The 17,050-nt window shown below is 45.0% G+C and overlaps 1 protein-coding gene across 3 annotated transcripts in view; it reads left to right on the top strand.

The window, feature by feature from the left end:
- The window catches only part of LOC135910898 (myeloid leukemia factor 2-like), a 73,301-nt gene that overhangs the window by 36,602 nt on the left and 19,649 nt on the right, over positions 1-17,050 (top strand). For all 3 annotated transcript variants that reach the window (XM_065442964.2, XM_065442966.2, XM_065442965.2), the window contains exon 4: positions 12,923-13,082. In XM_065442964.2, coding sequence (XP_065299036.1) covers positions 12,923-13,082 — 160 coding nt within the window. The remainder of the gene's footprint in view (positions 1-12,922; positions 13,083-17,050) is intronic.

Genomic DNA, 17,050 nt, shown 5'->3' with positions numbered 1-17,050 from the left:
GCCGAGCAGTTATCGACGAGGAGGCAAGCGTGACGCCCCAATTTGCCCAGTTCGGCGTCCCACGCTTGCAGCCATTCTGTGAACAGCTGACGCGTCATCCACACCTTCTTATTGAAGGCGTAGCGAACGGGGAGCTGCTTACAGTTTTTGAAGCAGCGCGGTGCCCTTGCTTTGCCAATCACAAAGGGCTGGAGCTTTTGAGAGCCATCCATATTAGCTGCGAGCAGAACGCTCACGCGGACTTTGCTCATCTTGCCCCCGTGACACGTGCTGCCTCGGACGTCGAGCGTCTTGCTGGGCAGCATCTGCCAAAACAACCCGGTCTCGTCGGCGTTGAAGATTTCCGTGGATGAAAACTTTGCGCAAATTTCCGGCCATTCCTTCGAAATCCACTGCTGGATATCCTGGCTGATGACGGCTCCGCTTTCCCCAGAAATGGTTTTGCCAACTATCTTATGGCGGTAAAACCTCTGCAGCCACCCTGTGTTGTCGGCGAAGTTGTCATCACCGAGTGCAGCGGCAAACCATTTGGCTTCAGCCATTAGCATTGGGCCATCCACCGGAATGTTCTTAGCCCGCACCTCTAAAAACCACGCATAGAGGGCCTTTTCAACTTTCTCGTGGGCAGGAGCGCCCACACGACAAGCTCCCGACGTTCGTAACTCCGCCGCTTCGACTTCGCAAGCTAATCGCCGCTTCGACTTCGCAAGCTAATGCGATCGCAAGCGATCGCATTAGCTTGCGCTGGAACGGACGCGAAATTTGTGATCAGTGACAGCAAAACTGCCATACAAAATTTTAGCAAGGGAAGGATCTTGCCCTTAGCGGCCAGAATCCTAGGCCAGAGAAAGCTAGATAGAAAAATTCAAATAATTTGGACTCCGGCGCACGAAGCCGTCCCCGGCAACGAGGCGGCCCACGAGCTGGCTCGAGATCTCTACCGCCGAGCCGCTACGGGGCCCCTCGATGACTGAGGGAGCGGAGAGCGCATGCTAAAATATGGGGAGATCACGCAGCATTATAGATTGGCTCCTAGACTGGTATCCCCGCCAGACCCGAAATTAAACAACAGACAAGCAGTCGCGTGGAGACTACAAACTTATACATATCCGCACCCGGTCATGGCGAACCACATGTTCCCCGAGGCCAGGAGCGATAGATGTAATCTTCGTGGGGCGAGAGGGACCCTCGACCACATAATATGGGAATGCCCGTACTCTCCCGGGGGAACGCACAAAATAGATAGTAGAGACACCTGGGAGACCCTGCTGCGCAGCTCGGACTCTGAGCTCCAGCTCCGGCTCGTCCAACTGGCTGAAGAGGCTGCTCGGACCCAAGACCTCCCAGCCTGCATCTGAGGCGGCGGCACTCGCCCCCTGACCTGCGTGTTGGGGGGTGGGTAGATCGCCTTTTCTGTTGGCCATTAAAGTTTATTCTATCTATCTATGTCCGCCTTGTTTTTTAACAAGGTGCTTAGAGTGCTCCGAGGAATCCCGAAGTGGTCTGCCACCGTCGCACTTTTCTCGCCCGCCTCAACACGCTGAATGGCTTACAGCCTTGTCGCAAAGTCAGGTTCTTGCGCTTCTTGACGCTGCTTGTGCTTGCTGCGGCCATTGCTTCCGCGTCAGCTCACCACTTGGGGGAACATGCCCGAAATTTAAGCAACTTAAAGGACAAGTACGCACATTTGGTCGCGCATGTAATTGGATGCACAGGATGCGAGGCTCGTTTGGGAGAGACGAAGATTCTCGGCAAGAGTGCCGACGCGACGGCGCGCGTCAGTTTGGAAGCGTTCTACATACACAAATATGGCAGCAAGTGCGTAAGCACCCCTTCTGTATCGCTTTTTGCGGCAGAGCTTCATTTTTTGGAAGCGGCTGCTTTCTGATTTCATTGTATCTTAGTATCCCTCGTCTTTTGTTTGTGTTTGTCTAGTTTTATCGTTTTCTTGTTTCTTCGCGCCTGAATGAGTTGACTGCTGGCACGTTCGTTTATCGATGCGCATCGTCATTTTCCCCGATTGTATCACTCCCTTCCCCTTTCACTTCTGCCTTTCCCCTTATAAAAGGCACCCGTCTTCCGTTAATAAATGTTAGTTGACAGTCAGCGCTTGTGTCCTGTCCCTTACTTTGTTGTTGCATGTGTTTGCGCTGTAAACAGTTTTTATGTCAAGTATGCACCAACTCGCCCAGAAAGAAGTTTTAATGAATTGACCTTCATGCTGCCTCTTGCATCAACGCCAACTCAGCAGTGAAAACAGCGCACCCGAAGCTGCCAGCACTTGCAATCTATCCCCATCGCAGATCGCTTTCAAGATAGGGCCCGCATGGCTGTGCCATACACAGCAGCCACCTGAGTAGAACCCCGCCCCCGCTTTTCTTCCTTCCGCGTGCGAGATTGAGCCGCCATCGTCTGCTCACCCTCGCACACTTTCACTCATGCATGCAGCACTCGGCGCGCGGCGGCGATGTTATCACCTGTGGACTTTATACGGAACATGACAGCAACAGCAGAAATGTACCTAGAGTGTCTATATAATTGCTTTTGCAATAAAAAACATATTGGAATCATTTTACGTTATCCATAAACTATATGTTAGCCATAAAAAGCGACATACCCTACGAAGTGCTAGACATCCCTGATCATGAAAGTAAATCGTGCGGACTAACCTTTCACGGTAAGCACATCGCCCTAGGTGGAATTTATCGCCCTCTGAACTGCCCACCAGAATATCTTGGAAGTGCTTAGTAACTACCTCACCAAACATACAAACTCCCGATCTACCTTAATTTTAACAGGCGATCTTAATCTGTGAGGCATCAGTTGGATTGACGTGTTTCATGATGGGAGAGAATCAACAAGTTCTGAATCCTTTTTGTTCACAGCTTTCAGTTCTTCGTTAAACTGCGTTAACTGCGAAATACGATTCTTTAGTAGTTCGTCCTCGTTATTTCTTGACCTTCTGTTGTCAAGTGAAGTACTGAATATCTGTACAGTTAGCATCAATAAAGGAATCTCTGACCACAAACTAATAGCCCTGACATGCCCAGTTTTATGTGCTAAGAATTACGTTAAACCAGCTCCTATTCTTGTAGAAGACTACGTCTGAACTATCTGGAATCTCTCTATACTGAGTTCGACGATATAGATAATGTCGAGAACCTTTGGTCAAAATTCAAGATCATAAATTTCTGTGAGACCCAGTTTGTTCCTTCCAAAACGAAATTGCAGCTTGCAAACCATATTGCAGCTCTGCCTCCTCCTTAAGAAGCTTTAGCTCGGGTGCTGATCTAAATACATGTAAATACGTTTTTCTCTGCAACCACTACACCAAATTTGACCAGGTTTGTTGCATTTAAAATAAAAAATTCAATTCTACTCACTTTTAGTTTCGATTTTTTCATTTAGGTTGTCAATTTATTAAAAATTGGAAAAAAATGGAACTTTTCAGAAAACGAAACAATCAAGTTTAACACTTTGTAACTGAACAATGAAAAAATATTTTGCAATTCTGCGAATTGCATCCAATAGTACATCTACAGCGGACAAAATTGATATGTTACACATGAATCTCAAAAAATTTAGTATTATGGGAATACAACTTTTGCAGAACCCTTGTACACAACGTAACCAGTTCACGTAAGATACAAATTGACATATCAAATTTGTAATAGATGCCGTTTACAGAAACGCGATATCTGTTCTTGATGCAGAGCTATTAGCTTTAAACGTTGTGCTTCTATTTTTTTTCGAACTTTCGTATTTTTCAGGATATTTAAACGAAATTCTGACCCTAAATCGTAATTCCGCTTCCAACAGACACTATAATTTAACTTTCTCTCCCAAGTGCAACAAATTTCAAGAAAGGCGATCGAGGAGTTATCTCAGAAAAGTGTTTCGGCGTTTTACATGTACTTGAATAGGCAGCGTCGGGAGTTAGGCCCTAGCTAAAGCTTCCTCTTAAACATTTTGTCGAGGTTTCAAATACATGAATAATAACTGCATTGTCATTGCCAAAGGTGCTGCAAACGAATTCTTGAATGCTACACACTGTCAAAACAAGTAAAATAGGTATTTTTTATAAAAGAATGTACTCGTATGTCCAAATTGTGCCCAGAATACCTGATGTCAACGCTTTTATGTTTTTTGCCTATCTAATAAGTAAAGAACATATCACACGAACTTTAGAACTATATCAGTTAGAAACCAGCAAAGCAGTACCATATTTACTCGCATAATGATCGCACTTTTTTGTCAGAAAAATTGACGCAAATTCAGGGGTGCGATCATTACGCGAATTAAATTTCCCGCGGAAATTTTTTTTTTTTTTTCGTCCCGCGTTTGCTGCGGGATGCGGGTGCGGGACACCAAAACAAAAATGGCGGCCGGCGGAGCAGGCCAAACGCGCCGAACGCGATCTTTTTTTTTTTCTTCTCGTGAGTACATTACGTGCATTGAACCAGTTTTTTCCGTGTCAGGGATGAATAATATAGTTAATATCGGCAAGTTTGCGGCAATAACGTAGCCATGTGCACTTAAAGGGGACAGAAACAGATGGGCGCGCTTAGCTGCCAGTGACAGAAACCCATGGCCGGCGTGCTGCGGGAACTGCGGCATCTGTTTTCACTACTATCCTAACACAACACGTTTCCGCTAAGGGTGGGCGAATATCTTAGCTGTGTTACAAGCGTTGGTGTATGAATAGGGTACACTTTTAACGTATCAGTGTAAACGTGGCTACTATCATTGCTGCGCGCGATTTGTTGCGTGCTCACGAGTGCAGATGAAAATAATCGAAAGGCGCCTTTTTTGTTTTTGTTGACTACAACCATTATAAAGCCTACCCATAATAAAGGCAAGTTCGGTTATACCTCTTTTTGCCATGGAAGTGCGGAAAGTGATGAAAGTAATGAAATGAGGCATCTACTTAAGCATGTTTGGTGCATGCAGACGAGTCGTTCGCGTAGCATTCAACAGATGGTAAGCGCGATCATTATTAGCTAGGCTTGGCATACGACATATCGCTGCGGCAAGTTCAGGTTGCGATCATTACACGGGAAATAAAAAAAATCGAATTTTGACGACAAAATTCAGGGGTGCGATCATTACGCGAGTGCGATCATTATGCGAGTAAATACGGTACATGCTGCTGATAAGAAAAATGTAAAGGCCATGAAATGAACAAGTTGATGACAAATGTGTTAATGAAACTTTGTCATTCAATAACCTTGTTCAATTCTTGTACATATGCAACGGCCAGTGAAAAATCTCAATGATGCTGTCATTTGTTCGAATGTATTATGCAGGAGCAGTCGTGTGTCGCGAGCAATTGTATCGAAATTATAGTAACAATACAGAGCACGTATAGAAAGTGGGAGTTCTGCAAAATATACGAGGGCGAGTCAAGTGAAAATGAGGCAGTTGGAATACATGACAAATGGGGTACTTTACTTAAAAGTAGCCTTCATGAGCATTTAGACATTTCTCCCATTGACTAGCGAGTTGCCCGATTCCCCCCTCATAAAGCTCCTTTGGTTGCTGCTTCAAAAAGCCTGCAACTAACTCTTTCATGTCATAGTCCGACACAAATCTGGTTCCCTTGAGCTGTTTTTTCAGCTGCCCCAACATGTGGAAGTCTCAAGGCGACAGGTCTGAGCTGTGTGGTGGATGTTGCAGCGCTTCCCACTTGAGCTTTGCCAGTTTTATATTAACCACATCAGCGACGTGGGGACGGGTATTGTTGTAGAACAAGATGACTCCATTCATCAATTTTTCATGTCATTTGTTCCTGATTGAGACTCGCAGCCAATCCGTCATTTCACAATATCGGAGATAATTGATAGTCTCTCAAGATTTACGAAATTCTATCAGTAATGGCCCCTGACGATCGAAAAAAACTCAACACCTTTCCGGCGGTAATGGCGGCCTTTGCATTCTCTGGGTGTGGTGAATTCGAATGTTTCCACTGTAAGCTTTGCCGTCGTGTTTCAGGCTCGTAGTAGTGGCACCATGGTTTGTCCCTGATCACAGTTGCAGACAAGAAGTCGTCACCCTCATTATGATCCCGGATCAGATGAGTCAAGGTAGCGCCGATCTTCTCTGTCTTCTGGCGGTGGTTCAAAATATTGGGCATCTATTGTGCACACGAGAGCCGATAACCGAGATGTTCATGAATTATGGCATGAACCGAACCGTGACTGATGTCCACACGCTCTGCCTGTTCATTGATGCTTATGCTCCATTCTTATCTCATCAGATCATCAAGCTTTGGAATTTTGTTGGTGGTGATTGCACGATGGCTTTCGCCCGGTCTTTGATCGTCTTTGCAACTTTCACGTCCTTCTTTGAACCGTTTACTCCAATGCTTCACAGTGGCCAATGAAATGAAATGTTAAACGAACACGGCAGCCATACAGCGACTAATTTCTTTTTGCGAAACACCTTCAGCTGTAAAAAACCTCATGGCACCACGCTGCTCAACTTCCAGAGCATCCATTATGTCACGCAACCATGTTCAACCCAGTGTGTGAGAGCATTAAAGAACATTTATCCTCACACCTGTGTGTCACTTTTGTAAATGAGACATCCCTCTCTTCTATGCGCACGCCTCACAGATAATGAATCGAACCATTATTGCGCGAGGTGGGTAGGCTAACTTTCATTTCACTTACCCTCGTACATTATAATTGCGAAGATACAATTGAATATATATGCAAATGCGAAGATACAGCTTGATAAAGGGCAAAAAAGTGTCACTGGAAACAAAGTTCACTGCACGTATACACAACACCTGGCAACGATATTTAAGTGTGCGCATAAGTATCCAATAAATTTACCTATCTAAGAAAAAGTCACTGTATGTAATGTGTCAGGCAAGGCAAATGAACATGTTGCGCAATCACAGACTCGCAGAATCCTAGATCCCGCCCCCATTCCATCCACTCTCCCCGATGATGTACCGTGCGCGACGGAAGATGGCACGCTTGCTCCCCGCTTTTCTCCTTTGCGCACGCAAGACTTAGCCACCATCATCGGCTCACCCATTCCGCACCCCCCCCCCCCCCCCCCCCTCAAAGTCAAAGGAGAAAAAATAGGAACGTAGTTACTTTGGCTGGCTATAGTGTGTTGACATGGATGCTTTGGTGTAGGCGAAAAAAAAGTTTTATATTTTTTATGTGACATGACGGCACGAATGAACCACCACAACCTTTCATCTCATCGGACCTCGCTGCGTGCTTTGCCAGCTTGATTGATTGATTTACTGATTGATTCTTTATTGGTTTATTTTGCCTGATAGTGTGTTGATTAGGCTTGTCTCGTAGTATGTTCCGATGTAAGACTAGAAAAGTCAATACATCTTTGGCGTTAAATGTTTATAACTACATTAAACCCACAAAATTACGTAATTCTAAATCAGAAGCAGAACTTTGAAAATGTCAGTGCACCTTTCGAATCAAAAGTTTATGAGAATTTATACCCATAAAGTTTCGGAATTGACATCCATGCGCTCCGTAGATTCCGCGGCCTCTGCGACATGCTGCAGTGAGTCCGTTCGCCATCAAAACGCCCTTGAAATTTGGTGCTCGGATGGGGCTTCTTGCATTATGTGACCCCAGGTGCATGAGCATTGCCACGAAATCCAGCCGCGAGTTCGCAATGTTCGCGGTGAAATGTCTTTTCGGGCATGAAAAGTATATTCTAGACAAAATCCCGAATGATTTCAGACGCCGGTGGTTGCTTTGGTGGGCCTTGCATGGACAGCACGAAAAAATTTCGGAGGGGGGGGGGTGGGGGGCTGAAGCCCCATAAGCCCCCCCCCCCTGGCTATGCCCCTGTCAGTGTCACTCACAAGCACGTGTTGCAAGGTTTTGGAGCACATAATTTACAAAGCAATGGTTACTCACCTTGAATGGAACAATCTTTTGTGCCATCAACAGCATGGTTTCAGGTCTGGGTTGTCAACCACAACACAATTAGCAGAATTAATGCAGGAGATTGCTAACGAACTTAATAGAGGAGGTCAAATTGATGCTATTTTTTGGATCTCTCCAAAGCTTTTGATGTTGTTCCCCATGCTGATTTAATTACCAAACTCCATGCATGTGGTATTCAAAGAAATGTAGTATCCTGGATTTCATGTTACCTTACTAATAGGAAACAAAGTGTTACTGTGATGTGAATACATGTTCCTCTGAGGTATTGAGTGTTTCCTCTGGTGTCCCGCAAGAATTTGTTTTGGCACCCATTTCAATTTATATCAATGACATGTAATGCTTTGTTCACCTGTCAGTACATACACGATTGTTCACAGAGTCATATATATGAGTCAGTGCTTAACTGTTCAGATCAACTTACAATAAATGACTCTTTGCATGCTATTCAAGAGTGGTGCAAGGTATGGGCTATGAGACTTAAAACACTGCTAAAACAAAATAACTTTCATTTGCTAACAGAAAACAATGCTTGACTTTACGTACACATTACACAATACCCCACTAACCAGAATTTCGTGCATAAAATATGTGGGGGTAACTATGACAAATAACCTAAGTTGGAAGACCCACATTAACGAAATTTGTCACAAATCCCATACTGTTCACTGTTGAAAAGGAAACTGCATGAAGCAACAGTGCCTGTCAAATTGAAAGCTTGCAGAAGTCTAGTAAGACCTACCTTACAGAATGCTGATACAATTTGGAGCCCACATCAGAAATATTTAATTGGCAAATTGGAACGAATACAAAGATTAGTGGTTCAGTTTGCCTTCTCAGATTATTCAAGATGTAGCAGTGTTAGGCAGTTATGTATGGAAACTAATCTACAGTCACTAGCCCATCATAGAGTCCTATCGAGGTTAGAATTTATGCATGAGCTCTATCATGGCCACTTACCACCTACCTACCTGACCGCAAGAGATGTTCACTTCACATGGGTCACAGTAAAATGGTCAAACAAACCATAAGCCACATGAACTCGCACAAGTATTCTTTGTTTCCAGCTGCCATTGTCTGCTGGAATAAACCACCAGAAGTAGCTGTTTCCTCTATTTCAGTAGAATCTTTTGTTAATAATATTGGGAACATCAACATTGGTGTGCAACATATTCATTATGCAAGACTGCGCGATTCATGATTTGTATTTACGTGTTTATGTGGTTGTTATAGCTTTTTCCTGTGACATATTTTTTATACAACGTGCCGTTTATATATTACATCTTCTCTTGTGCTTCACTCCTGCTTGGTTCCGACTGTGGCCTTCGGTATGTATATAAATAAACAAAAAGAAATATATCCCAGGGCTGATTGCAGCTCTGTGTGTGTGGTGACTTATGGTGACCCAGGTGCTACTGCATCAATTGGACTGCATAATTTCAGAACATTTTTCACTATTATCGTAAGCGTCACGTAGGAATATGTAGTTCGATTGTAGTGCAACTGATGTTTTCGGCTTTACGGGAAAGCCTGCACCATGCCGCTGCTTGATGCACTTTTCCATGTTGTAGCACACTGCAGTTACCGTATTTACACGATTGTAAGTCAACTCAAATGTAAGTCGACCCCCCCATATCGCGTGACAGGAAAAAAAGAGAGCATACCTGAGGGTGCATTCGATAACGAGAATTTATTAGTAGCTGACATGGTCACTGGACCACTCGTCTTCACTAGTGTTGCCATTGTCATTGTTGCTGCGGTCCCACAGCGCGTTGTGGTCCAGCAAAATTTCATATTTGGCAAACGACCGCACTGCGACATCTTGTAGAGCAGCAGACCACGTGGAATGCACCCAACCACACGCAGCCATCAGGGAGGCTCTTTTTACAGGTCCGGTTGGCGTAATTTCGTGGTATTCTGCCGCCAGCCACTCGTACTCAGGGCGGAGCAGGGCCTTAAAAGGCGAAGGTCCGTGCTTGTTACATGACCATGTCGCACTTCACTGACAGGGACCAATCATGCATTTCAGCGACATACTTTGCAAGCTTAGCCTACAGCTGCGGAAAGCGTCCAGACTTCGGCATGTGGGAAATTTCTCACTTGCCGTCACAGGTGAAAATTTCGCTTCGCTGCAGTCACCACTCTCGCACCACCTGTTCAGAAACATAGAAATTGCGGCCCACTGCGCAGTGATTTGCTTCTTCTGCATAAAGGATGGCAGCCCTCTGGAATGCTGCTGTGAACGAGTGCCGAACGATTAGTGGGCCTGGAGCGCTGATGATGACTGGCGAAGCATAGAAGTAGCACATAGCCGGCAGTCAAGTGGAATGCGTCAAATGAATGCCTTTTGTCAAGAAAGCCAAGTGCAATAGGCAAAGAGAAACCCGCGAGTGGTGCCTGCTCTTCCATGAAATGCCGATGCTGCCCGCAAGCGCCGCCGATCTGAGGGTGCCACCGCAAATAGGAACAGCGACGCTTCCATCAACTATCGACACCCCCCCGCCTTGAGTGTTGCGTGCACTGTAAAACTCTCAAAAACGTTGAAAAACCCTTCCGAAAAACGAACAAACAAGCGAGATAGCGAAATGATACGGGTAGGGCCATAGAGAAAACATAAAATCGTAACTACGTTATAGCTCCCGTTGGTCTCGCTTTTTTTGGCGGCGCCATGTTTTGGTTTCGATTGTGAGTCGACCCCCCAACTTCAAACTTTCACATTTAAAAAAAGTGGTAGACTTACAATTATGTAAATACGGTACAAAGCACGCTTCTACTAACGCTTCGTATTGGTTTATTCTGTGTTTTATCAGGGTTTCAAGGTGCACTGCCATATTCTGTTATTCCACCAAAATTGAGATTGCCAAACTGCTCCAAAATTAAATTTAGTCTCCAAAAATTTTTCCAAAATGGCTTGTGGCAGCCCCACCCCTGCGCTTCTGGCAAGTTGCCGGCTGTCGTCGCTGCTGTTCGTGTGGCCAGGGCAGCTGTGTTTAAATTGGAGCGCAATGGGTTGAGTGGGCCCATCGGCCGAGGTGCAAAACAAAGAAAAATAGGTGGAGGGTGCTGCGAGCTGTTGGAGAAGCACGCGCTGCAGCAGGTTCAGCCGGCCCACTATAACGTAAAACTGTTACAACCTGTTTTTATGCCGATATCGGCGAAGCCTCAGCTATCGTGAAGGGCTAATGGCAGATTTGAAATAACAGGTTGAAACAGTTTTACATTATACTAGAAAGTTAAGCATTAGGTGCATTGGAATCGCCCTGCTCTATTCTGTTGAAACGGCTTTCAATTAACCAGAGTACAGTGGAAACCTCAAGGGACCAAGGAAATTGGTACTGTTTATCAGGAGTTCCATTTACTGAGAACTAGGTGCATACAATTGCTTGAATACAAAACCAGCCAACCGTGAGGGTAGTGTTCCGTATAAGAGACGGTTCCATTTAAGCGATTTCTATTTATCGAGATTCCACTGTAGTTCGTAACTCTGGCTTCTCCATAGGGTCTGTTGGTAAAGTGCATTTCCAGGCACTTCAACCACACTGTCGACACATTAAAGAAAAATGTATTTATAAAGATGTATTGTGTTACTTTTCGAAATTTCGAACTCGCTGTTACAGAGAATGCATGTTTTTTTGTGGTTGCTTCCACTAAATGAAAATCTAAAGGCACTACAGTGAACTCTCACTTGAGTGAACTAAAGTTCAGTTCACTAAACTGAATATTCAGTAGAACATAGAATGACATAGGGCAGAGCAGACATGAGTCAAGACTGGGAAACGCAATTTATGGAGTCATGTACATCAATACATATGAAGTGCGTAACAGTTATGTTGCTGCCTATCTCATTTTGAAAAAAAAAAAATTGTATAATATTCATTTGCGCTGGTGCTCTTAAAGTGCAAGAAGTACTAAAGCTGTCCACAGAGATTGTTTACTCTGGCATAGCTTGTTGCCGAGACACATTGTCTCGCAACTTTCCAAGGCATCCTGCAGCCTCAGCTAGAATTACAGGATTTGAATCTGCCTCTGCCATTGCATCTTCCTCGTCGTACTCTACTTCTTCGGGTGCGAACACAGGAAACAATTTCCAGATCTGATAGTTCAGCACAGGTGACTAGCTCACTGTCACACTGCACGTAGCCGGCACGGGAAGGGAAATTTGGGGGTGGCGGGCATCAGCTATGCCCAAGTGCTGCAGAGCGCAAAAGTTCATTGAACTGATTTTAAAAATGAGCCTGGGTCCACTGATCAACTTCGCTCAACTGAAATATTCGCTATTGAGAAATTCGTCTAACTGAAAATTTTTTGCATTGAATGCATAGGGAAACTGCGGGGAATTTAATTAAATAGTATTCGTTAAACTGACATTTGTACAACCGAGAGCATGCTGTATTGTCAAAATTTGCATACACGAGGCAGTTTCAGTATCGGGCTATATCTGCTTCAAACTTCAGCTTAAGACATTGCTTAACACAGTTGCAGTATAGTACAGTGCTTGTGCTGGTTTAGTCTGTTTCATCATGGTTTCGAAGTGTGCTGCCATATTCCATATTCGATTATTCCACAAAATTCTAATTGGCCTGCTCTAAACTGCTTCAATATGAAATTTTATCTGCTCCAAATTGCTCCAAAATGCAATTTTACTTGCTCCAAAAATTGCTCCAAAGTGACCTTGGGCAGTCCCACCCCTTCATAACATCAACCTTGTACCTATGGCCAATCATCTTGATACGGCACAATACCGAATGCAGATACATGATTGCGCCTATTAAGTGCTTGGGCGACTTCATCAGGGCACTTCCGTCCAGCGATCTTCATGTTTACCAACAATAGCCGAGAGTCACATATAAAGAAACTAGGCATACCAGCAGAACCCAGTCACATGCCTTATAGTTGTTGCATACCTCATAGTTATTGTAATTGAGTGGCTTGCATTATCTAAATGCGTCCATGCATGTTGCTTACCACCAAGCATAATTTCTGACTTTCAGGTGAAGGAGACCCGGCGATCACTGCAGGACAGTCGGTCAGGGCTGCAAGAGCTGACGATTGGCCACCACTTGGATGACCGGGCACACATTGTGGGACGCAAGCGCAATCGCCTGACAGGAGAGGAGGACCAGAGCGTGGAGTACGTCAACCTGGACGAGGGTGAGTGTTATAGCATAGCCTTGGCCATCAGGCAACAAGAACGCACTCTTGTTGATAACAAGAAATGAAATAGAGCGGTGATTTGCCAAGATGGCTTTTCACGCTCAAGTGCAAATTTTTGCTAAGAGGCATCAGCTGGTGCAGGCTTTGTGAATTGGATGGCTTTGGGAAGAGCTTCTCAGCCAAACAAAAGCGCAATCGGGATTCCAAGTGTCCAGAAGTTGAGTGTGTACTTCTTGAGTGGCTGAAAAATGCCAGAAGTGCGAACCTCCGTGTTAATGGACCCACACTGACTTCAAGAGGAGAAGCTCTAGCCCTCCAAATAGGCAAGCAGGGAGAATTTAAATGCAGCAATGGCTGGCCTGAACGCTTCAAGTGACAACACTGTGTATCCTCAAAATCAACTTTTGGCGAAAGTGGAGCCATGGACGGTGACACCATGGAGGGATATCATAAGCATCGGCTGAGCTCCTTACTTCAGCAATTATAAAGACATTTGCAGCCTAGATGAGACTGCATTATTTGACAAAAAGGAAGGCAAACATAGCAGGGAACAGGTTACTGTGTTGTTTGGCGGAATTGCAACCAGTGAGGACAAGCTTCCTTTATCGATACTGGAGAAGGCGCTATGCCTAAAGACGGCGTTATATGAAAACAGTAAACATGCATGTATGTCTGCTGCTGTTCTTGAGGAGCCTGTGTGCCTCTTGTATAGAAAGTTCAACGCAAAGCATTGCCATGCGCTTTTTGTTGTGGACAACTGCCCCAGCCATGGGAAGATTGATAATCTCGGAGTGATCACTTTGAAGTTTCTGCTAGCAAACACGGCCGTCATTTTCCAGCCTATGGATCGGGGCTTTATTGAGACCACCTGAAAGCTACACAGCAAGAGTCTTTTACAACGCAGGCTTTTTGCATGTGGTGCCAACAAGGGCTGTAACATTGACCTACTTGGTGCCATACATTTAAACCATTCATGGAAAGAGCGGGCACCTGCATAGATCGTGAACTGTTTTGTGCTAGCCAGCTTTACCCAGTCACACTTAGGCGAGCCTGAGTATGATCACCAGGTTTGCAACGATCTTTACGGCACTGTGCACATAATCTTTGGCGAATAGGTGGAAGTCAACTTTGACCAATTTGCGTAGGCTGACATTTATGTTCCTGTCGTCGCCCCTGCTATGGATGCCGAAGTATTAGACTTGGTTCTTTGTGTTTCCAATGAGGACAAAGAGCTGACAGACAAACAGCCTCGTGATGTACAGCCGAACTCGCTTATAAGAATATTCGAGGGCCACAAAAATTCAGTTATAACGAATAATTGTTATGACAGGGTTGGATGAAAAAAAAATGAAAATGGGGATGACGTAGCTGTTCCGAGAAAGCTTTTATAGCAGGGAGGTCAGTTCTCCTCCCAACCATATTCCTCCATCTGGCTTCTGATTGTGTCGACTCGTTTAACTGTTTAACTCTGCATCCTGCGCTCTCCGATCGCGTGTTGTTAACAAGCTGCGGCTGTTGGCGTTCAAGAATGGCACTGCTATAACTGCAAAGAGGGTTCACGGATGGCAAGTGACATAGTACAAGCTCTGCCGACGCATCGCTTTGGTGGCCCCAAAAGGCGTCATTTAAAAAATGCGGGAAGTTTGCCGCAGCAGCATCTCAACTTGAGAAATCTAGAAGAAATGCTGGGACATGATTGCCACAAGCATCTCGCCACGTACTTCCCACTGGCTTGCACGAGAAAACCGCACGTTTATCAGCCTTACTTGCTTTACGCGAACCTTGCCAACATTCTTCTCCAAAGCATCCAGCTGCTCCACGTAGTGAAGCGGAAGGTTCCTCGGGAAAACAAGCCCACGAGGGACTGAATCATTTGCAGGACCTCCAGCAGGGACGACGTTGAGGCGGCCTGCTCTACTGCGTCAACGCTACCATCGTGGCTGTCACTGTCGCTATCCTATCCAAGCATGTTTGCAATGATCGCCTCACCATTTAGCACTTCTTTCCAAGTCTATAGCAGTGTGCTTTCTTTTCACCGGCAACGTCGTGCATTGCCAATGATCAGCGGGCAGATCAGCGATCTTCCATTTTGGCAGCGGGTCCAATGAGGCAGAGAAACAATGTGGCCAGGAACGACTTCGATGCAACGAACAAACACAAGGACGAACTACTTAATCTGTTAGCAGAATTGCGAAGAATGAGGGCTGTAGACTAAAGAACCAACTGTGAAGGCCCAGTGAGCAGTCTGGGAGCAGCATTGTCAGCGCAAGTTGGTGTCAGTCCATTCCTGTTTCAGAGGGTGGTGCGGCACAGAGCTATTTCGTGTTCGGATTGGTGGAAGGGCGACCGGATATTCGTGGAGAGAAGCACGCGGCGTCAGTTGGGGTGGCGGGCAGTCATACCACAGCTCGCGTTTTATTTATTTATTTATTTATTTTTCGGCATGGACACCCAGCAGCCAGACTCCATCATTATAACTGATAATGTGGCATGGGGACATTGTAGCAAGTGGGTTATTTCCCCATAGAAAACATACAAAAGTTGACGGTGCAGGAGTTTTTCATTTTCATTGTTATAACCGATATAGTGTTCGAACCGGTATCATTATAAGTGGGTTTGACTGTACCAACAGTGGTGCAAACGCAGCAGAGCCTCCATCAACTGCAAAACAAAGGTGAATGCCCGGGTGGTGACCACAACCTCATCGGTGCCTGAACAAATTGGAGCGGGCATTACTTGCGCTCTGCAGAAACACTTGGCCCAAGCACCCAGTGGACCTAGCTTGACTGCCTTTTTGCACCTCAGTAAAGGTTTGCTTCATTTAATATCTTGCACTTGTAACATCGTTACAAGGGTAGTCTCGATTGCGATCAAGCCTGATCTGGATGGAAATTCTTGATCGTGTTTGGCTCTCTGCCACAGCTTGTACCAAGGAGCCAATTGCAATGAAGAAGTTCAGTCTCGATTGAAAATGTGCCATGTGACACCCGTATTAGACTTCCGTAAAGTTGTGTTACTCCCTCTACTTTCTTAACTTTTAAGAGGTCGTCGCTTTTAACTATTTTCTGCTTACATTGAATTTTTTCAATGTCCCCTTCACTTTATCATAATGAGGGTTTACTGTATGCGCTGTGTCATTTGTGAAAAAAACATAGCTTGGCTAGCTACAGTTTTTGGCGTTACTTGTTAAGTAGCATGAGAGCTGATCATACTTAGCAACGTTATCACTAATTATTCATCACATCAAAGCATTTATGGTTTCATTCTATGAGTATTAGAGATAGAACTCATGGAAGCATACAAGTCAAAATTTAAAAAAAATTGCAGGTATAACGCACCTTTTGGAGTGTATGTGAAGTGAAGCTTTGTATGTTTGTGCATAAGTTTATCTGTGTTCCTGCTTACATGGTGCTCATGCTTATGAAGGGAGTGCACAAGATGTCTAATGAGTAATTGCTTTGTTTCTGATTGATTAGGCATCTTGTATGGTATTGCACACCGTGCACACACTTCCAGAATCGTCCGGAAAAAGTTCTTATTTAAGTGACGGTCGGCCAACGTGAAGTGCTGAAACCTACTGATTGCTCTGGTTTCACATCTCCCGACGAGGCGTGCTTCATGTTGTTTGCTTCCAAAACTGACTCGCTGCCCTTGTTAGTGTGCAGGTGTGTGCAAGTAGACATACTGTCCACTCCCACGGCAGGTAGTCTTTGGTCCCGCGACGCGCACCAACTACTAAATCCACACTCATAATGCATCTGTAGGCACAGCTGTGCTTAATAATCGTGTCCAACTTGGTTAACAAATGTCTACAAATAGCAAATAAGAGGGAAAGAAAACATGGCATGATTACATTTATGTCTTCTTATCCATTATAGTGGTATGTTCACTCTTGGCAATTGGCCAGGAATGGGCACATATCCAGCAGTCCAAGCTGTCTGTGTATGTCCACAAGTTGAACCCCT

The sequence above is a fragment of the Dermacentor albipictus genome, chromosome 2 (genome assembly GCF_038994185.2).
Source record: "Dermacentor albipictus isolate Rhodes 1998 colony chromosome 2, USDA_Dalb.pri_finalv2, whole genome shotgun sequence".
Taxonomy (NCBI): Eukaryota; Metazoa; Arthropoda; class Arachnida; order Ixodida; family Ixodidae; genus Dermacentor; species Dermacentor albipictus.
Note: the sequence above shows the minus strand (reverse complement) of the source record. Positions and strands in the feature narration are given on the sequence as shown.